The following is a 22,611-nucleotide window of genomic DNA, read 5'->3' as shown; positions in this document are numbered from 1 at the left end:
TAACTAAATTTACCTCAACTTTGGTAATTAAATGCTGCCACTTGGCCCCTGCCATCCTAGGATCTCATCATTCTCATTTAAGAGTCCCAGTTCAATGGTAGCAGTTCCCAACTGCAATTACTTGCCCAGAGAAGAGCCACCAAAAAACTCTTCAAGGATGCTGGGGCTCTCCTCATGACTCTATTTCTCACTGCTTTGGTAAACAGTGTATCCCAGGGGTCCTCTTGAATATAGTGGGAGGCTGGGTGGTCAGGTCCTATATGGTTAATCCACTATATGAAAATCCAATTTCCTTAAACCTCACAATTTCCTGAATAGCTTCCTCTATAATATATGAAAGAAGTTTGGCATTTCTACTTCACGTACTGGGAGGTGCCTTTGGGTCCAGATTTTGGGTCGACCAGTCAAACAAACTATTAGATCTATTCCATGCTCATTCAACACACTGAATCTGGAATCTCTGATTAGTGAGCCAATATTTGGCCCAATCCAACTTTATATTCCTTCCATCCTTATCTTGCATCCTTAAGATCTATTACCAAACATATTCTCTAAGTTTCCTTACAAATGGGCAAAATCATACTGGGGGACACATTACCTTTAAGAAAGCAACTAAAACTGATAGCTGACCTCTCAAAAAAATGGAGCCAGCCAAATGGAATGGCATCTTTAGGGTACTGAAAGAAAAATACGTACCAACCAAAAATTCCAGTGAAATATTATTCAACACTGAAAGTGAAATAAGTAATAGATAAAGATAAACAACTACATAAAGGTAACACTATCTTTCAAAATAAAGGTGAAGTAAGGATGTTTCAGGCAAAAAAAGAAAAAAAAAACCCAAAACCAAAAAACAAAACTCAAGGGGCACCTGGGGGGCTCAGTCAGTTAAGTGTCTGACTTCGGCTCATCTCATGATCTCAGGATCCTGGGATTGAGCCCCATGTAGAGCTCCCTACTCAGCGGGGAGTCTGCTTGTCCCTCTCCCTCTGCCTTTGCCTCTCGTCTCACTTATGCTCTCTCAAATAATAAATAAAATCTTTAAAAAAAAAGAAAAAAAACCTCAAGGGAGTTCTTTAGGGCAGAAAGAAAATAACCTAGAGAGAAATCAGGAATTGAAGGGAGGAATGAAAAACAGAGGAAATAAATATGTAGTAAATATAAATGGATACTTGCTGCTCATAATAATAATAATAATAATAGTAATGTCTTGTGGGGTTTAAACTATACATCTATTTCATTTATATATAAAATGTCTGATAACAATCCAAAGAGCAAAAGGCAATTAATGAAATTAAGATATTTTAAGGTCCTAGCATTATCAGAGAAGTGATAAAGGTAGTAATTTGTATTAAAATATGTCAAGGATATATGTTATATTCTCTCAGCTGTTAAAAAGAAAATAATGTATAGTTAACAAATTTTAATACTGTTATACATAATAATATTAAAATATCAATATTAAATAATTATAATGAAAAAATTAACAAATAGGAAAAATGGAAATAAAAAAATTTTGATTAATCCAAGGAAGGTAAGATATGAATGAAAAGGAAACAAAAAACATAAAATAGAAAACAAATAATAAGATGGGAGACAAAAATCCAAATATAGCAGCAATTATATTAAAAGGATTAAATATTCCAAGGAGAGAACTAAGACTGAGCAGGAAAAACAAACAAAAAAACAAACATATGTCGTTAACAAACACATCTTATTTTTTAAGCACATAAAGTTGAAAATTAAAAAGATGAAAAAATATACTGTGCAAACAGCAACCAGCTATACTTACAGGAGACACAGCAGAATTTAAGGCAAGAAGCATTATTCTCATAACAGGGATATGCATAAAGATAAAGGAGTCAATCCATCAGTAAGTTACCAAAAGTCAAAATCTGAATATACACATAACATAGCTTCAAAACAGACAGAACAAAAATTGGCATAATTAACAGTAAAAAAAAAAGCCAGAGTCATAGTTGACGACTTCATCACATCCCTCAAAAACTGACAGAACAAGCCAATAATCACAAAGGGTATAGAAAATGCGAACCACAAACTTGACTTTAGAACACTGCACCCAACGATGACAGAATACATATTACATCATTCCGTGAACATCAAGTTCAAAATGAGGCAAAACTAATGTATGGTGTTAGAAGTCAGAACAGCAAGAGCCCATGGCAAGGGCTGGGGACTGGGAATGTGCATTAAGAGGCTTCTGAGGCCGGGCCAATGCTCTTTCTCGATGTGAGTGCCCACTGTCCACGCCATTCACTTTGTGATAATTCACCATGCTTTACACATAGAGTTTTCTGTGTTTGCTATAATTCTATCAACATTTTCACATGAAGAAAGGGGAAACCTTTGGATTTCATAGCATTGAGAATTACCGCTTTCCACGATCTGACTCCTGGCCACTTCCCCAACTGCATATTCAACTGTTTTCCTCTTCTCAGTCACCTACCTGCTCCAGCCATGCTGCCTTCCTCACATACGCCAACGTCCTTCCGTCATAAGGTGTTTGCACTTGCTGTCGTCTCTGCCAGAGACGTTCTCTCTCCTCGGCACAAAGCTAATTCGCTTGCTTTATTCATATGGCACCTCCTCAGAGAAGACTTCTTTGGCCACTTTATTTAAAATAAGACTTCCCCAAATCATCTTCCCTCCCCTTACTCTAGTTTACTCTCTTTATATAGTGTCCATCACTACTTGAAACTTTATTATATATTGTTTGCCTTTGGTCTTTCCCCTTAGGATGTAGCGTGTGTGTGTGTGTGTGTGTGTGTGTGTGTGTGTGTGTGTGTGTTTGTGTTGCTCAATAAATATTTGATTACAGAATGAACATTGAGCCTTTGGAATTTTCTTAGGCTTCCTTTGTGCTTTGGTACATAATCAAATTTTGTCAATGTTCCATGTATGCTTGAAAATATGATTTCTTTGATGGGTATAAATTACATAACTTTTAGTTCAAGCTTATTAATCATGTTATTCAAATAGCCTATATCTTTGCTTATTTTCAGAGCTTGATTACCTGTTCACGTTAGGGGTAAATTAAAACCTCCAAGTACTTGGGGTGCCTGGGTAGCTCAGTCAGTTAAGTGTTTGCCTTCGGCTCAGTGCATGACCCCAGGGCCCTAGGATGGAGTCCCGCATCCGGCTCCCTGCTCAGCGGGAGGCCTGCTTCTCCCTCTCCCTCTGCCTGCTGCTCCCCCTGCTTGTGCTGTCTCTCTGTCAAATAAATAAAGTCTTAAAAAAAAAAAAACCCTCCAAGTACAATAGATTATTTACCTCTTTCTCTCTGTAGTTCTGTCAGCTATTGCTTTCTATATTTTGTGTCTGTATCAACTATATTTATGAACATAAAAATTATGTCTTCTTGATCCATTATTATTTTACCAATATATCTGTTTTTACCTCTTGTGATATTTTTCATCTTCCCTTCTATTTTGTCTATACTTGTTACCCTGGTTTTTCTTTGATTCATACTTCTAAGGTATACCTTTTTTCTATTCCTTTATTAGAGACTTTCTTCACCCTTTTGTTTTAAATGTGTCTTTTCTAGAAAATATGGTACTAGGTTTTTTTAAAAATCCAATCTATGCATCTCTGGCTTTTAACTGGTGAGTTTAGTCCATTTCTGTTTATTATAATTAACACAAAAACCTATTTTATGTTTTCTATTTTTCATGCTTTGATATATTTTTCTTTTTTCCCACATTCCATTGGATTGAGCAAAAATTTTTTTGTACTGAATTTGAAAGTTATATTTTGTATTTTTATTTTTCTAAGGGTTACTCAGAATTAAACACTACATTTCCCAATCGCCAGGTGTGGTTATGTAAGTTCTGGCTGATGAAATGTAAGCAGAAGTGTGGAACTTTCAGAAAGAATTTGTTAAAAGGGAAGAGGTAGACCATTTCCCCCTTGCTTCCTCCTGCTACTTTCCCCCAAAGTGGAAAGAGGAGCTGCAGCACCTATATGGGACCATGAAGTGATTCTGAGTGTGGCAGTGCCTGACGGTATACAGAACGTTAAGGGTGTGTCTGCATGATAATATCCTGATACTAGTCCTGGCTACTGACCAGGCAAAGTTCTTTTACCTGAAAGAGAAAGAAACTTCTTTAAGTCACTGTTATTTGGGATTTTTTTTTTTGTCACATGCAGCTGCTGGTCCTAATACGGCACAGCTCAATTCCAGGAGCTGTTTCTTTTATTGTAATTAATCTCTTAGTCTATGGGATGAAGGTGTATCTCCCTTGGTCTATACCCAATTTGTGGCATTTGGCCTTCCCTCCGGACTTCTTCCACTCTAATTCCCATTCGGAATGGGTTTCCTCAAAAGTAGAGCCTGAGATGAAGACTTGACTGTAAGTAGTTTACTTCAGATCCTGGGAAGTGAGGGTGTGGGGAGAATAAGAATGAAGAAAGAAAGGCATAAGAGGGCTACTGAGGTCACTACTGTGGTCAGTAGGTACTTGACCCTACTAGGACCTCCTGAAAAGTGCTCAGAACACTTCCTAGAATTGCTTTCCACCACAGAGACGGGACACTGGAGTATTTACCCACTAGATTCCAAACCCTATTGACTAAGAGTTGTCCTCATGGGTTCTAACTCCACCATGCCTTTGGAAGGAGCAGGTTCCCCGTACAGAATTTTCAGTGGTAGAAATTCTAACGAGAGTAGCATGAGACTGAGATGAGATGCTGTCACCGTGAGGTGAGTCTGAGCTTGCACAGAACTGGCCACCACAGCTGCAACAGCAATCAGAAATGGGCGAAGGGAACGTGGCAGCAGACACCATGGGTATCTGCTATACTGGCCAAGGAGTTTTCACAGTTGCTATGTAAGTTTCTGAAGCCTATCAGCTTCCTTCTTGTTTCTATGGCAGCCATAGTTGAGTTCCGGAAATGAAGTGTGTAGCCTATGCAAATTCACCATTTTATCTTGAACCAAACTCCCAATTTTAGAAACTCACTCTTCCGTGAGCTTTTTCACAGTATGTTTTCCCGTCTCTTTGACTGCTCTTTTCCAGTGAATTCCTCCTCCCTATTCTGACCCTTAAACACAAGGAGTCCTCATGTTTGTATTTATTCTTTTTTCTTTCACTATACCATCTCACTGAATTACCTCCCTTATTTCTGTATCTCATTTACCACCTGTAAGAGATAACTTTTCCAATCTTTATTTCTAACCCAGATCTCTCTCCTGACTTCCTAATTCAAATTTATCACCCCATTCTAGACATGGTCACATAGATTCATCATACAGATAAGCAAATCTAACATACTAAAAAAAAGATCTCATGATCTTTCCATATCTCAGTTAAAAGATTCTTCACCTAACCTCGTCCAAGCTAGAAACTCCAGCAACATCTTTGCCTTCTTATTCTTCTTCTTCACTTTTCATATTTAATCACTTGCAAAACTTACCACGTCTTTCAAGTGTACCCCCTCCTATTCCCATAGTAATTAACTTATATAATCTTGTCTGGGCTTTAAAAAAAAAATACCAAAAGTGGTTTCTTGCCTCTAGTTTCTCCCCTTGCCAAATAAAGGGCATACTGTTTATACCAGTATATAGTTTAGTCAGGAAGTTTTACATGGTTTGTTATGAAAGCCCCTATCCTTCCTCCAAAACTCCCAATTTCCTGCTCCACAGAAGAATCTCTTTCAACACCTTGAGCACTCTTATTACTTGTTTACTTTCTTTAAATAATATGCCCGTAATTTCACTTCATGATATTTCTGGTTCTAAGCAACAGCTAATGTTTCCTCATGACAGATGAGGATTTAGCCTGTCGCGCGCTCCCTCTCTCTCTCTCTCTCTCTCTCACACACACACACACACACCCTGCCCCTACTTCCACCACATATCCATCCTTTCATCATCAATGTAGCAGCAATAACATAATTTTAATTAGATCAGTGTTTACATTACTATGGTCATAGAGACGTATTTATAGTTGAGCCATGTACATATTATGATTACTTGTTCCTACAGAATATTTTATTTTCCTTGGTGTTCATAATGATCTCATTTTTTTCTTTGCTTAGTTTTCTTTGTATTTATCCCTAGTTCAACCTCAGACTGTCCTATCTTGTAAATATCCTCAAACACATAGATAATCCATCTATAAGTTTTATTTTCTTGAGGACATCTCTTCTGACATGCTCCAGTCTGGACTGGTTGGTTGGCTGTCCCAACTTGATGCATAGTTATCCTGGCATTCTGCTTCACCAACTCCCTAGGAATTTCCTTTACCTCCCTCTGACGATGGGCTTTCTGATCTGATTCCTTTATCCTTTTCCCCTTTGGTTTACTCCCTGAGGTTTGATGGAGCACATCTTCTGATAGCTTCTTGAGAGAGTGCAAGGTGGGAGAAATTTTCAATACCCTGCACATCTGAAATGACTTGTTTTATTCTCATACTTGACAGTTTCTTAGTATAGAATTCTAGATTGAAATTATTTTCTTTCAGAATTTTAAAGGCATTGGCCCAGTGCCTTTTTACTTCCCATGCTGTTGTAATTCTTAAATCTGTGTATGGACTTCTTTTTTCTCTCATTGGAAACTGTGTAGGATCTTCTCTGAACTCAGTGTTCTGAATTTCACAGTAACATCCACTAGAGTGAGTCTATTTTCATTCATTGTTCTGGCATTTAATTGAAAATTCTTATCTTTTGAATCTGTAAAATTCTATTGAATTTTTAGTTCAATGATTTCCTCCCTCTGTTTACTCCAATTATTCAGACGTTGGATCCACTTGACCAGCACTCTATTTTTTTTTTTTTAAAGATTTTTTATTTATTCATTTGACAGAGAGAGACAGCCAGCAAGAGAGGGAACACAAGCAGGGGGAGTGGGAGAGGAAGAAGCAGGCTTCCAGCGGAGGAGCCTGATGTGGGCCTCGATCCCAGAATGCTGGGATCACACCCTGAGCTGAAGGCAGACGCTTAACCACTGAGCCACCCAGGCGCCCCTAACCAGCACTCTAATTTTTGAAAAACTGTCTCATTTTTTCATCCCTATATCATTTTTGTCCTAGTCTTGGAGAAAATATTTCAAATTTATTTTCTATTCTTTTTATGTTGTTTTTCATTTCTGTTATCATATTCTTGATTTCTTTTTAAAAATAGCATACTATTCTTATTTTACAGATGCTATATCTTTTACCTGAGAATATTAATGATCTTTTTTTTTTAAGTTTTCTTCTCCATCTCTTCCTATCGAGTGCAATTAATTGTTTCTTCCAAGTTTCTCTTTTGTCCTGCCTTTTCATTGGATCTCTATCTCAAATTGTTGACGACCCAGCCTCTCTGATCCCATTTAAGAGAGGTGCATGAAAAAACTCAGTGGACCCTCCAAGCATGTGTACAGAGTTTGTCAACTAGAGGCTGCACTGTAGAGTTGTCTGGGTTTCCTCTTCAGTATCTTTAAGTCTTTTCTCTTAGACTAATCAGATTCTCCAGAGAGGACCCTACCTATCTTCTTGAGAGGGGGGAGGGGTGATGCCCCTGATGCCTTTATTCTGGAGGTCAAGAAGAGGATGAAGGTTGGGGATGTGCTCAATATACACAATATCTACCTTCACTTTGATGCGATTTGAAGGTTGGGATTTGGAGCCGATGGCCAAGAAAGAATTCTTGGGATGTCTTCAGTGCAAAAAGGTGGTTTTATTAAAGCACAGCCACAGGACCTGTGGGCAGAAAGAGTTGCACTGAGGTTGTGAGAAATGGCTGATTTTATACTTTGGTGGTGGGGGAAGTAAAGACAAAGGGAGGTTTCCAAAAGGACTTTCATATACTAAAGAAGACTCACAGGATCCTGGAGGCCTAGCTATTGTTAGGAAAAGGTCATTTATTACTGTTTAGTAAACCCTCAGTCATAAGACCCTTCAGATGTATATCAGTGGGCCACATGCTTGGAGGATGATTGCTGGCGTGTAATTTGGGGGTAGAGATAAAGGAAGTCTCCAAAGGAACTTTTATATGTTGAAGAGGACTTACAGGATCCTCGAGGTCAGGCTAAGGTTGCCTTTTGGCCTTAGCAAAGTGTCAATATCAGGCGGCTGACCTCCCAGAGGAAGGTCACTCTACTGGTTTCAAGGACTTGCCAATGGGCTGTACGCAGTAAGGAAATTTAATTTTTTCTTTTGCCTTTGATTCCCACATCAACTTTATCCTCTTCTTCCCTTCCACCCCCTGTCAATATGGATCTTTCCTCGAATTAGTCTGTAACCTGAAACCAGGGTAGAAAAGGGAGAGTCAGCCAATCTTGTGCCATGGGGATATCTATCCACTTCTAAACAAGCTTTCAGTCCATCCTGCTATTTCCAGTCCCACTTTCGCTCTATTTCCAGAGGTACTTATTGCTACGAATTTCAGAGTCGTTGAGAAGGTTCTGTAAACGTAGTAATATATCACTTTGGATCTTAGTTTTCTTAATTGCTGCCTTAGGATTCAGCTTTCCTAAGGCATATCAGTTATTCCCTTTACCACTACTTTCCAATTCTCAGAATTTTGTTGCTATTTCCTCTCTTAATTTGTTTGTCCTTTTGGGTTTATACTCTGAGAAATCCCTTTACTATAATTGTAGTAGCATTTAGGGAGGAAATGTTGCTAAATTCGATCTATCTATTTAACCAGAAGTCTGCCAAACTTTGGAAGTAGGTATCATATAACTCTCTCTCCTTTTTGTTCAACTTCATCCAAACTGAGTTTCAGTTTTATGGATTTTTCTGTGTCCTCACTGATTAAACTTTGTTCAGTAAAGAATTTAAAAAACTCATTCAGTCTGAAGTGTAATGAATGATAGAATTTGATGTATTATCTCTCCCAAGGGTATTTTAATTTTTAGCGGGGACTAAATTTCTTATTTGGCTTAAGTCAAAGGAATAAAGAGATAAAGTGCTAATTGAGGAATTTCAGGTTCCCATATCTAAGTGGCTTGGAGGCCAGGGAAGCCTGTATTATGCTTTTTCAAATCACACTTTGTTACGCGAGGTCCAACCCTGCTCATGCATAAGGTTGTTGATAATGTTAGCGTCACTACAGACTTTCTAGGATGAGAAGTAAGGCTAGCTGCTCAATTATAATTCTAGTCCAACTTGGATGTCTTGGAACCTAGATATCAGGGAGATGAATCATCTTCCTAAATATTGATATTAATCTTGAGCAAAACATTTTTTATTATGTTCATAATAAGTATACAAAGACAGACATCATCAAATGCAAACAACTCTAAATGAGCCTGTGTTAAACAGACACCCTTACACAATTAGTGGTTGTAAGGTATTATGAAAATACCAAATACCACATAAATGTATTTATTAGGTCAGGATAATTATGGTTAATATGACTAACCACCTCAAGCTGTGTGCATAATAAAAAATACATCCTCTTGGCTGAAGCAGACACAATTGGCCAGAATTTGGTAGGCAGCACATTTCAATATTTCACAAACAGAGGGTGCCTCCAGCATTCTGGAGACTAATAACCAGAAAACTAAAGTCAAATTTACCTGCATTGCAAGGATATAAGCAACAAAGGCAGAGGAGAAAAGAAGACAAAGCTACAGATAGTTCCCAGTTTATAATGGTTTGACTTAGGATTTTTTGACTTTATGATGGTGTGAGAGTGATAGGCATTGAATAGAAACCGTCCTTGGAAATGGATCTGTTCCCAGGCTAGTGATATGCCGTAGGGAACTCTCGAGATGCTGGGCAGCAGCTGCAACCACGGCTCCCAGTAGGCTGCTCCATCACAAGGGTAAACAACTGATGCACTAAAATCATTGTTTTTCATTCTCAGTACAGCTTTCAATGAGGTACATGAGGCATTCAGCACTACTATAAAATAGGCTTTGTGTTAGACGATTTTGACCATCTGTAGGTTAATGTGTTTGCTCTGAGCACATGTAGGTAGACAGGCAGACTAAGCTATGAGGTTCTGTAGGTTAAGTGTATTAAATGTATTTCAACTTAAGATAATTTCAATTTATGATGGAGTAATGGGGACATAACCCCACTGAAGGTCAGGAGAGATCTATAGTTAAAGTGTCCTCCTTGGGGTGCCTGGGTGGCTTAGTGGGTTGAGCATCTGCCCTCAGCTCAGGTGCTGAGCCCAGGGTCCTAGGATGGAGCCCTGCATCGGGGTCCCTGTAAAGCAGGGAGTCTGCTTCTCCCTCTGCCCCTGCTCCTGCTCTCTCTCTCTCTCTCAAATAAATAAATACAACCTTTAAAGAAAAAAAGTGTCCTCCTTAAACCTTGATTGTTGGTCCTATCATTTTGTTAAATACTACTATTACTATTAATAATAATGGTAATAACAAAGCCCAATGTATTGCTTACTATGGACTGGCCACGGTTAAAGTATTTTACAGACGTTAATACATTTCCACACAACCTCACACAGTAGGTGCTGTTCTCCCCAATTTCGCAGATGAAGAAACTAAAGCACAAAGAGCTTTAAAAACTTGCCACGGTGAGTGGCAGAGCAGGGATTTAAATTCAGACTACCCACCTCCAGAGACTAGCACTTGACACCACTCCACACTGCTGCTACTTTTCTGCTTTTTTTCTGTTCAGCAAACTCAATTACAAATCTGTATTTTCATCACAGGTTATGCAAAACTTACTCCACTCTCACCTTATCAAGACCTTCACAGTCCTTTTGATAAAATACCAATACTGGCAAAAACAAACACCAAGTTCTCCAGGATATGAACATTTTCATAACTTGGATCAACCCAATCTAAAATTTACCGCCGCGTATTGTGCTTCTTCAAAGCTCGGCTAATACACTGTTGCATCGTATTTTTAAGAAGCCTCCCCCCAAGGACTTACATTGTAGCCCCACTTACCCGTCCTAGGCATTTAGCAGAATCCCTTCCGATCCTTTCCCTCACTGTTTCCAGTATCATCTGAGAAACAGAATAGAAAATACAATACTGAATGCCCTGCACCTCTCAAACAAGTTACAAACTATTGACTGAACCATCTTACCATTTGTCCAATTGGGGCTTCCTGTTTTAGTGGTGAATAATTAACAATTAATAATAATAATAATAATAATAATAATAATAATACAGTTTCCAGTTAACAAAGCCATTTCACCAACATTAGTTTATTTGATTTGTTCTAATTCTTAGCACTTAAATGCACGGGCCATTTTTGCCTTAGGAATACTGTACTGTTTCTTACCAGTCTCCCAAACCTGCCCTTAAAAGACGAACCTCGGAATATTGTATACAGATAAGGCTACGTTTCCCTACAAAATCCGCGTGTTCCTTCCCCCACAGAAACAAAACTGTGAGGTTGGCTGAATTTTTCAAACGTGAGGAGGACCGTGTCCGAGGCACCCGGGAGCGGGGAGAGGGCGGCGGCTGCGCGCGTCCGGTTCCCGCCCCCCCGCGGGCTGCGGCCTCTCCGCGCCCCTCCCGCCCCCGCGGCGTCCAGCGGCCCCGCGGCTGGGCAGGCCCGGTTGGGGCCTCCCCGGGCCGCGGCGGCGCCCCCTGCAGGCCGCGGCGGGCAGCGCGGGCGGAAGGAACCCGAGCCGGGCTGCCACCGTGTCCGAACCGGAGCCGCAGCCGCCGCCGGCACGTCGCGGGGCCCCGAGTCCGAGCCGAACGCACTCCTCGCCGCCTGCCGCGTCCCAGCGCCCGCCGGAGCCGCCGCGCCGCCCGCGCACGCCGAAGCGGCCGGGCCCGAGCCCGCCTCGGCCCTCTGCTCGTCCTCCCCGCCCCGCACCGGCCTTCACTCTGGAGCGGCCCCGGCAGCCGCAGCAGGGGCGGCGGCGGCGGATCGAGGAGCTCTCCAGGTCGTCCCGGGAGAGGCTGCTGCAGTCCCGGGACAAGATGTTCTCCAAGTTCACCTCCATCCTGCAGCACGCCGTGGAGGCGGTAAGGCCGCGGGCAGCGGGCTCACGACAGGCCGGGGATGGCGGCGGCCTACGCTCCCTGCGGCCTCGGCCCGGGCCTCAGCGGCCCGGTTCCCGCGGAGGAGCGAGGCCCGGGCGGGCGCTGCTGGGCCGTCGGGGCGCCGGGGCCTCGGGCCTGGTTCGCAGCAGGCCCCCCTCCTCGCCGTCGTGCCCCCGGCCGGCGTGGGTCCCTATGCGTCCGCGGGAGGGTGGGCGGGGGTGCCCCGGCAGGACCGGCGCTCCAGGCCGGCGCGGGGGTCGCCTGACTCCTGGCTGCGGCCGGGGGGGTCGGGAGCACCTGGCGGCGCTGCAGGTTGCACCCCCGGACTCCCGGACCGTTAACCTGCTCCGGAAAAAGGTGGTCAGCATGGAGCAGGACAAAAGAAACGGCCAGACGTGGCTCGGGCTTGGGTTTTGACTTGGTGTTGTGTTGACTTTGGAAGGTGGGGTGGGCAGGAAGGTGTGCCCCTGCTGGGGTGGGGGGGCCTCTGGGAGGAGGCAGCCCGCTAGACCCCGTTTCATAATCCTGCTGGCTTTGCCTTCGCAGGCCTCGGGCCGAACTCAGCTACACCGTATTGATTGTTGTGAAATGGGAGTTTGGAGGGTCTGGTCGAGTACGGTCTAGACCCTTCCAAGTCCTCGGCAGAGCAGCGAGACCATCTGTTTCCTTTCTTGTCTTCTCTTCCTGGACTCGCTCCTTTGAGGATTTTAGACACCAGCATAGAAAGACATTCAAATACCCAAACAGACTAACAGAAGAGAAGTAACTAAGAAGAAAATGCCTTGCTGTTGTTTTCATAATAAGAGGTCTAGTTTGCTTTACTTTGATCGTTTCTCTTGACTCAGGGAGAGTTGCCCAAATTGGAAAATGCACCCTATGGAAGAAACCAGTACTTTGCTAATTTAAAAAATGTCATTCTCTTTCTATGTTTAGATTGTGTGATATAGCACCTTGAAATCCACACAACTTAGAAAAAAAAAAAAAAAACAACCAGCTGCAATAGAACCATCTCTATGGTCAAATAAAAATAAAATGGATTTTTAAATTTAAGTATGAAAACAAAACTTTAGTACAATTGTTATTTTAAGTGATATGTGGGAAATGCTTAAAAATCATTTAAGCTCTACCACAAGTTCTTGGGAAAACGTGTGTCGAATCAAAGAGAGGGTTTTCATGAATGAAGAGCAGTATTACACATGAAGGAGATGACAGTTTTAGACTTTAGGACAACTAGTTTTCCCTTCTTATACACAGTCTGCAGCAACTTTATGTTAAAAAATTTTAACCAAAATTTATAAAAGCAGTGACATTTACATTTTATATTATCCCTTAACTTAAAATACCAAGAATCATTTAATTTTAACGTTGAGTACAGGTTAATACTGAGATAATTGGGAATAAAAAATATATTACATTATTTACATCCTTTACCTATCAGGTTGATATTTACAGAAGTAAGTATTTAGGGGAAAAAAAGATAGCTTTCATATTCTCCCAGTAAAGACTCATTTTTATCCTGAGGCTTGTGTTTTCTGTCCTCATTATCTTTTTATAACTGTATATGCTAGCATCTACCAAATTACCCATGTAAATTGTCTGACTCTGGCTCTGTAATATCCAGCTTCTCTACTTGGCTGAGGTGAGAAAAAGTTAAGAGTGGATTATGTTCATCTGGTCCTAGTAACTGATCCATAGCATTTAGAAAACTAATGTTTTTATTTGATTAGAGTTAATGTTTTCAGCTGTGATCCCTCCCAGTTTACCTTGATAGGAGGTTAAATCTGAAAAAATTTGGTGAACTTTTTCCTTTTTACATTCTCTCTTGGTAATGAACTCATACATAATGATAAATAAGCCATTCTTGTGGTATTCGAAGAATGTTTTTGCCTAGCCCAAGATTGTTTTCCATTTTCTCAGTTCTATTTATTTGCCTGGCATTTTCTTCTATAAACTACTTTTATCATTCATCAGTTCATTTCATCAGCTTTTCTCTCTACTTCTTTTAATTTGTATGCCCAATTAGCATTTTCTGATAGTCTTGCAATTAACATAATTATCTGGATTTTTCAGAGGTGGGACATTATTCTATGTGCAGTTGCTGATGTGACCTTTTTTTTCAGTGTCATTGTTTTCAACCACTTTGATATTATTACTTTATAGGTTTCTTTGTTCAGTTGGTTCAGCCTCCAAATCTTCAAATGTTTTTTTAGGGTTGACCAGATAAACATATTCATTTAAATGAGCTTTACATGTAGAGTTTTCCTTATTGTTTAATTAATGGTTTCTCCTCCCTTCCTGTTAACTAATACAAGGAAAAAATATGTAAGATTTTCAAGATTAGTATTTGAAAATGTGTTATTGAGCTGATAGATTACATTTTGAGTTTAGGAGAAAAATTCATACGTTGATCAAAAACAAAAACTGGAACGTAACTCTTGTTTCCCTTTTCAGAAATGAGTCTTCCCTCAGTATAAAAATGATTGGCCAGTAAGTTTTGCAGTGAATCCATTTTGTTAGCCTGTTGCCTCATGTCGTAAGAGTGAAATCTTGTAGTTAGTTCCTAGGTTGGACTAGATCGTGTTAGCACAGTTTCTCCAAAGTACAAGTAAAACACTTGCCATTTAGTACAGTTAAATATTTGTTGAGGGCCTAGACTGTCCTAGGTAATCTGCCAGGGGCTGGTTCTTTTTATATTTCAGCCAGTTTCACCCTTTGAGGGCAGATTTATTCCAATAGGATAAGGGAAGAAAGTTTTATCTACTTTTAATTAATTCAATGGGAGACATCCTTCAGAATTTGAATCTTTTCTTTTCAAATTACGGTTAAGAGTTGATGATTGTTGGGACTGGCAATTTTATAAAAGCTCTTCTGCCCTGGGAATTAAAACCTCAAATCAAACATATGTAGTGTTTTCTTAAGTATATTCTTTTCTGCTGTGATCTCTAATGTTTCATCCTTTAGTCATTGAGCTAATGTTTCATGAACCCACCACGAAAGTGTGGGACAGTGTGGAGGAAAAAAGGGTATACCTGAGTCCTTGCTCACAATGCGTACGGTCTAATTTGGGAGACAAAACAAATACACAAGTTAAAAATTAAACAGTGCACAAGAGTGAGGCCTAGCCCCCAGAACCATCCAGAATAGGGTTTCAGTCCTGTGGCCGTCCCTCCCTTCTACACAGGACAAGTTACTTAATCTTTGTTCAATTTCCTCATTGTAAAATGGAAATAATTACACCGATCTCTTAGGATTATTGTGAAAATTAAAATGAGATAATATTATATGAAGTGCCTAGTGCAGTGCCTGGTACATAGTAAGTGCTTCATAAATGTGAACCATTGTTACTAATTTTTGGATGATTGTTCAGCCAGTGAGTTCTGTGGGGGCAAGCATTTAGGACTGGAGGGCTTAGAGAAGGCCCTCTGGAGGAAGGGGGCCTTGAGCTGGACTTGGAAGAGGCTGGGGAGAGAGGAGGGGCCTTAGGGAAGTTGGAAGGAAGAAGCATGTTCCAGGATCCGGGCATGGAATGTTCATGATACACGTGAGAGAGAGAGAGAGCAGATGGGGCTTATGTGGCGGACGTATGGCTCTCCTCTGAGTTACTGCTGTAGGTCCTTCTGTGTGGTAGGCCTTCTGGAGAAAGACAGTCTGGTTTCTAGTTACAAGCAGTGTTTCCCCTTGGGTGAGGCAATTAACTGGCTTTGGATCTTAATGGGAGTTTGGGGAAAATCAGAGTTTATTGTAAGATAATTTAAGACCGTATAGGAAGTGTCAACTTTGCAGCACTGTGCCTGGCACGTAACTACTCATTAAATGACAGCAGCTGCTGTGTCGTTGGATTATTCACTTGGTGAATATTACCAAATGCTTACTCTGTGCCATCACTGAGTTGGAAACCAACCTGGAAGTCAGTGATGAAAAAGACGACATGATCCCAGCCCCTTGTTGAGTTCACAATCGAGTGGAGGAGATCAGCGAAGACAAATGTGGGATAAGGGCTAAGAGAGAGTGAGCAGGCTAGGAGAGGGTGCCACAGAGTTTGTGGAAAGAACTGGATCGTTGGCAGGAGGTCTGGCAAGGCTTCTCAGAGAAAGCCATGCCCAAGGTAGGCACTGAGGTCCAGTTTTGGTTGAGAGTGTGATTGCATGAATTTTTAAAAATGTAATCTCTGTATTGCAAAAAGTTAACTCAATTGAGAAGCCCCTCATGCTGATTCACACACCTCTTCCTTTTTTTTAATTTTACCCATCACATGAGTGTTTATTTTATGCAATGATGAAGTAGGTAATTTACATGTTAGAATTAGTAATGAAAGACAATTTTAGTAGGAAGTTTTACATAAATAAGGGAACTTATTCATGTTTGAACAAGGTTGTTACTAAGTTGTTAGCAATTTGGAACTGTCTCACTGTCTACTTCAATAGGTTTCTTATTTAAATCAAACTTCTGGAAGATAGGTATTCACAGGTAAGCAACACCATCCTGCTTTGAATTGGACTAGAACAGCAAAGGTCCCAACACAAATCCTGTACGACCTCTGATCTAGTGACTTAAGTTGGAAATGGAGTTAAGTCCCACAGGTAAAATAATATGGAGCAAGGATGCTGTAATTCCTCATAGACCAAGGAGATGCCCTCGGAAAAATTTAACAAACCACAATATTTACGCTTAAGAAATTAGGTACTTTTTTTTGTAACACCAGATTTCATCTGGGTTTATCCCAATTGTTAATACATTTAACTATATAAAGATGGTGTATAAAAAACCAGGTCCAAAAAAGCAAGAGAATTTTGACATATTTGGAAGAAGATCCTACAAACCAGTAGCTGATTAAAACATTTTTTTAATCTTAAAGTTTTGGGAAGATTATTCTATCTTCCCAAGGTAATACTTTCTAATTTTCTAATTTTTTTCTCAATGTCTCCCAAATAATTTCTCTGCCCATGTACTTCTTGAAGGATAGTAATCCCAAAGATTTTTAACTCCTTTGTTAAGGATCTTAAAGCCTTTTGAAACATTTCACAGCACTCCATTTGGAAACGAGGCGGGTACTTCCATCTCTTAACCCAGTGCAATTCAGAGCGGTGCGCACAGGCAAGCATGAGAGCTAGCATGAAAGCTTCGGTGATTGCCGGGAAATGTTGAGATCCACTTCTTTCCCAAGGACATTTCATCTGGATGGAAGGGAGTGAGGTGTCTATGACCAGTGTTTCTAATTTGCCCAGTAGTTTTGAGACTATTTTATTAGGATTTCAGACTTTAGGTCTGTTCTTGAGGACACCAAGAAATCAAAATGGAACAGGTAGAAGGACAGGAGTAACATGATCACTTGGGTCATCTGTTTAGATGAAGTATCTAGAGATAGAAGATGACTGTGCCAGGCTTTAGGTTACCAGAATAGAAACCTGTTTGTTTTTAAGTACGCTGGGTCAACTGTGAACTTTCTGACCAAAATGTATGGGCAGTAGTAGGACTGGGGGAGCATTCTCTCTCTCTCTCTCTCTCTAAGGAAAGGACGGTGTTGGGGAAGGTGCATCCAGGTCTTTGTCTGTTTAACACACATTTGAAATCCTTGGCAGGTTCGCTATGAGATGGCTGAAGGCATATAATTTTGATCTTAAAATTTTGAAGTAAATTTTCAAGCTAAAACGTAAAACATTTTTGGCTTTGTGGAATTTAAATTGGTAGTGTCTTGTTCACATAGGTATTTTGCTAAAAATATGCACTGCCTAATCCAGGCTTAAAAAAGAAAAGGTTTACATCTGTATGTCACTGAAAGTAGGGAAGAGTTTTAATCAGATTACAGGGTTGACTTTGGTATATGTTTTTGTAATGGTGACGTGTAACTAATTACAGAGCAACGGTTTACTGTTTTGCATTTCAAAGTCCTAGGTACAAAGATCCCTGGTTACTGATAATTTCATTTTACTGATAATTTAAGTAGGATTTTGCATCTTTTCATTTAACACCGTTACTTTTGAAACCATATGAAGTTACCAGTTTCAGGGAGGAAAAAAAAAGTCCCAGTCCTTGTACTTTAATAATAATATTGATAAATATGTTTTTCCTCTTAATAAATCGTTTTTACTTTCTTGATTTTGACTCCTTTTGTTACTCTTTGATATCTGACATAGAATGAAATTAAAACTCATCCCTTATTTTTATGCTGCTTTTGTATTATTAGTGGACAAATACAGAGTTATACTTTATGGGAAACGTTTAATGCCATTTTCTTAATTGTTGTGGTCTTTTTGTGTGTGTGTGTGTTTGTGTAGCTTGCACCTTCTCTTCCTTTACAAGAAGATTTTGTTTATCACTGGAAGGCAATTACCCATTACTACATAGAGACTTCGGGTAAGAAACAAAGCTCATGTTAATTAAACAAAATTTATGAAATACTAAAATATATTTCAAATTAGTTTTCAAAGTTATTTTATATTTAAATTTATAAACATGTTATTTTACTTTTAATTCCTCTTTTAGATTCATTTTAAAAATGTATCTGTTGAGCACCTACTATGTGTAGGAATCGTTCTGGGCACTGGGCAATAGAACAGTAAATCAACAGACAAAATCCCTGTCCTAATAGAACTTATATATTGATGGCGGTGTAGCGAGCACTAAATAGACAAATACACACAGTGTGTCAGACGGCAGGTGCTAAGGGGGAAATGAGGCAGGCTAAGGGGATAGAAGTGTATACATGGGGAGAAGGGGGGCAGTTGGCTATTGTAGGTTAGAGAAAGCCTCATTGCCCGAGCAGACTTCTCAGTTGGAATCTGAAGGAAAGAGGAAGCAAGCAAGCCTGGGGGGTTGGTTTCAGGAAGAGGACAGAAACCCTGCGGCTGGAGCATACAGTATGCTTGGCATAGTCTAGGATCTGCAAGGAAGACAGTTTGGCTAGAGCAATGCAAACGAGGAAAAAAGTGTGCGGAGGTGACATCAGATGGGAGCAGGTGCAGTCACCAAGGGCCTTGTAAGCTGTTACGAGGGCTTTAGCTCTTACTCCAAGGTGGAAACCCGTCAGAGGGTTTTGAGCAGCGTGTAACATAATCTGTCTTAAAGGGACCACTTTAGTTTCTGTGAAAAAAATTAGATTGGAAGGACACAGAGGTGAAGCGGTAGACCTTTAGGGGACTACTGCAGTGGTCTGAGCAATGATGGTGGTTTAAACCAGGGTGGAGCTAGTAAGAAGAGATTGTATTCCAGGTGTATTTGACAGAAAGCTTTGTTGACAGATTAGATGTTCAGTATGAGAGACTGAGTCAAGGAAACTCCAAAGTTTTGGGCTGAGGCAGTTGAAAATAGAAAGGCCACTTACCGGGACAGGGAGACTGCAGAAGGAGCAGATTTGTAAGAGTATTCTGGACGTGTTACATTTGAGATGCCAACTATATGTCCAATTGGATATGTCGAGTAGACAGTTAGAAATAGGAATCTGGAATTTAAGGTGGAGTTCTAAACCAGAGATATGAAATTGAAGTCATCACATGTAAGTAGGATTTAAAGCCATGAGACTGGATGAAATGTTCTAGGGAGTAAAGATAGATGGAAGAGAGAAGATGTTCAGAAATGGAGCCCTCGGGCCCACTGTTCAGACATTGGGATGATGAAAACAATAGCAAAGGAAACCACTTTTGCTAATGGGGTAGAAGACAGCCAAGAGAGAACAGTGTCCTAGAGGCTAGAAGAAGAGGAGAGAGGGATTAATTGTGTCAAATGATGCTGATGTCAGGTTAATAAAGACTGGGAAAGGATCTTTGGACTTAGCCACAAGGAGCTCATTAGTGGACTTGATAAGAGCAGTTTTAATGGCAAGGAAGAGAGAGGAAACCTGATTGGAATGTGTTTAAGAGAAAATGGGCAGAGAACATGTATAGAAAATGTGTATGGACTGCTCTGTTATGTTAGTGGAAAGGGGAGCTGAGAAATGGAGCATTAGCCAGGGGGCAATGTGGTTTCAAGAGAGGAATTTATTTATTTATTTATTTATTTATTTATTCATTCATTCATTCATTCATTCATTCATTCTCACCCAACGTGGGGCTTGAACTCACAACTCCAAGATCAAGAGTCATATGCTTTTATGCCTGAGCCAGTCAGGTGCCCCTCAAAAGAGGGTTTTACATTTTTTTTTTAAAGATGGAAGACATTTCAGTTTGTACTTTGATGGAATGATCTAGTAGAGAGGGAAAGGTGGACAAGAGATAGATGCTATCATTTCTGAGCAATATCCTTAAATAGGCAAAGGGGGTGGGTCTAGTGCACAAGTGAAGCCTCAGTCTTAATAGGCATGTGGACAGTCCCTCCATCAAAGTAAGGTGTGGAAAGCAGAGCATATAAGTGTAGATGAAGAAGGAGGGTGGATGTGGTCTACAGAGCCTTCAAGGGTTCTTTTCTGGTTGCTTCTCTCTTTCTCAGTGAATAAGAAGGATGGAGAGTAAGGGGAATGTGAAATAAATTAGGTCAAAGGTTGACAAACTTTCTGTAAAGGGCCAGATAGTCAATATTTTAGGCTTTGTGGGTCCTTTGGCCTCTGTGCAATTGCTCAGTTCTGTTGTGCAAAGGCAGCCATGAACAGTGTGTAAAGGAATAGTGCTTCTTTGTTCCAATACAACGTGAACAGGTGGCAAAGGCTGGATTTGCCCCATAGGCCAAAGTCTGACACCATCTGAAATAGAGTATTCAGGCAATCTAATTGGGGAAGCTGATGGGGTCGTAGGTGATAATTCCTTAAAACGAAATATCCTTTATAGGTGTATAAGTAAAAATTAGACACAAAATATATGTATACTTTTCCATGTAAAATTTAATTTCTACCTTAATGTGGGCATTTAGACAGCAGATCTGTAGGAAAGTTTTTTTTTTTTTAAGATTTTATTTATTTATCTGAGAGAGAGAGAGATGTAGCAAGAGAAAGCACAAGTGGGGAGGAGAGGAGGAAGCAGACTCCCTGCCGAGCAGGGAGCCCGACACGGGGCTTGATCCCAGGACCCTGGGACCATGACTGGAGCCAAAGGCAGACGCTTAATGGACCGAGCCACCCAGGCTCCCCTGTAGGAAAGCTTTTTGAGAGGAGCTGCCTTTTCGAAGGACTGTTCCTTAGCCCTTGTGAATTTTTCACTGCTCCATAGCTTTAAAGAAATACTTTAAAGGAAAGGCTTTAAGTTCTTGCTTTAAATGATTTTTTTTTGCAGTTTAGTAGACACAAGTAGGTACATTATAATGAATTTTGGGGTGACTGTGTGTGTATGTGGCACACAGAGAGAACGAAGACGGGAGAAAGAGAAGAAGGCAGCGTCCATAGTGCGGATTTTAAAGAGTAGGAGGCGCAAGATCAAGGAGGACGGAGGCGATTCGGGGGGAAGGAGCGGCACATGCGAGGCCCAGGGACCGTCACGCAGCTTAGGAGAGAAGAGGGTAGACGGCAGAAACTGCGTCTTGCCTTCTAGGGAGCTAGGATTTTAATCCTGTCAAGTCACGTTTACAGTTCATTTGTCTCTCAATTTACAAAGCCTTTCTGGTCATTTTTCTCCATTGATAACTGTAATCAAACCATGCTCGAACATTCATGCTTTCCTAGAATGATTATAGAAAGTCTGCAATTAAAGGGGGGAAAAATATTAAAAAAACAAATTTCAAATAAGTTTACAAATTGTCTTCTGTTAGCGGCCGGCTACTCATTTTAGAAGAATATGAAATGAAACATCAAGTGTTAACATTTCTTAGATTCTTACTATGTGCGAAGGCACTGAGCTTTACACACATGGTTTCGTTGAAATCATACAACAACACTTGTGTTGATTAGCCCCATTTTACACGTGGTGGTGACTGAGGCTAAAATAGTTGGCCAGAGCTTCAGCTACAAGTGAGAGAGCCAAGATTTGAATGACAGTTGTGTAACTCTGGGCCCCAGGCTTTTAGTACCTGCCACATCGTGTATCAGATTTAGTACATGTGTCATCTTTGAAAACAAAGGGTGACCCTTGTCTTTCCATCGTTTTCTCTGTAGGGCTTAGTCTTATGGTTTACACCGTGTGTGTGTGTGTGTGTGTGTGTGTGTGTGTGTACATACACATGCACGCATACAGGCAAAGCCACATATCAGATACATAGCATACTGGGATCGTGTTGCGCCTACTGCGTGTTGCGCCTACTGCGGACACGACAATGGAGACATACGTAAAAACTTGGCATTTCCAAGTATATTTTGTATTTAAACATCCTGTAAAACTTCACATTCTATTAAGAGCAATTTAACCCTCGTACAATAAGGATAGGTTGATAAAACCATGTGATTTTCAAGTCCAACTATGAACTTAAAAAGGTATCAATGAATTTTTATCTTAAAAAATCAATAGTACTTAGTAAGAATTCTCCTGAGAGGTTGTTTTGGCTTTGGGAACAGTTGTCTGTTAATGAGTGATGCCAGAAATTTTTCTTTGGGCTCCTTATGTTTTCAGAGACGGCAATGAATTAGGGGCTGTAAGTGTCTGACTTCCCAGTGTTACGATATGAGTCAGTAGCAACCAGGAACAGAACCTGCCCTTTCTACACATCCTACCTAGTTGCAGCTTAATGTTCAAGGCCAGCCTGTTTCTACGTAGAGACTTAAAATTCCGATCTAAAAGTTCAGATCTTCTGAACTAGCCATTTGAAAAAAAAAATTTAATTGTTAAGTGCATACAAAA

At 40.5% G+C, this 22,611-nt stretch overlaps 1 protein-coding gene and 1 long non-coding RNA gene across 2 annotated transcripts in view; one reads left to right on the top strand and one right to left on the bottom strand.

Annotated features, from left to right (window-relative positions):
- Window positions 1-3,655: 3,655 nt before the first annotated feature.
- LOC121101303 lies at window positions 3,656-11,384 on the bottom strand. The gene is made up of 3 exons (XR_005833294.1): window positions 11,237-11,384; window positions 10,865-10,924; window positions 3,656-4,103 (listed from the first exon to the last, which is right to left on the bottom strand). It is a non-coding gene; the product is annotated as an uncharacterized LOC121101303 (long non-coding RNA).
- Window positions 11,385-11,795: 411 nt separating this feature from the next.
- FHIP2A (FHF complex subunit HOOK interacting protein 2A) overlaps window positions 11,796-22,611 on the top strand; it is a 34,033-nt gene continuing 23,217 nt past the window's right edge. The window contains exons 1-2 of the mRNA XM_040624229.1: window positions 11,796-11,902; window positions 18,196-18,274. Of these exons, the coding sequence (XP_040480163.1) occupies window positions 11,858-11,902; window positions 18,196-18,274 (124 nt within the window). The 5' untranslated portion in view covers window positions 11,796-11,857. The remainder of the gene's footprint in view (window positions 11,903-18,195; window positions 18,275-22,611) is intronic.

The sequence above is a fragment of the Ursus maritimus genome, unplaced genomic scaffold (assembly GCF_017311325.1).
Source record: "Ursus maritimus isolate PB19 unplaced genomic scaffold, ASM1731132v1 scaffold_7, whole genome shotgun sequence".
Taxonomy (NCBI): domain Eukaryota; kingdom Metazoa; phylum Chordata; class Mammalia; order Carnivora; family Ursidae; genus Ursus; species Ursus maritimus.
This window is presented reverse-complemented; position numbering and strand designations above follow the sequence as displayed.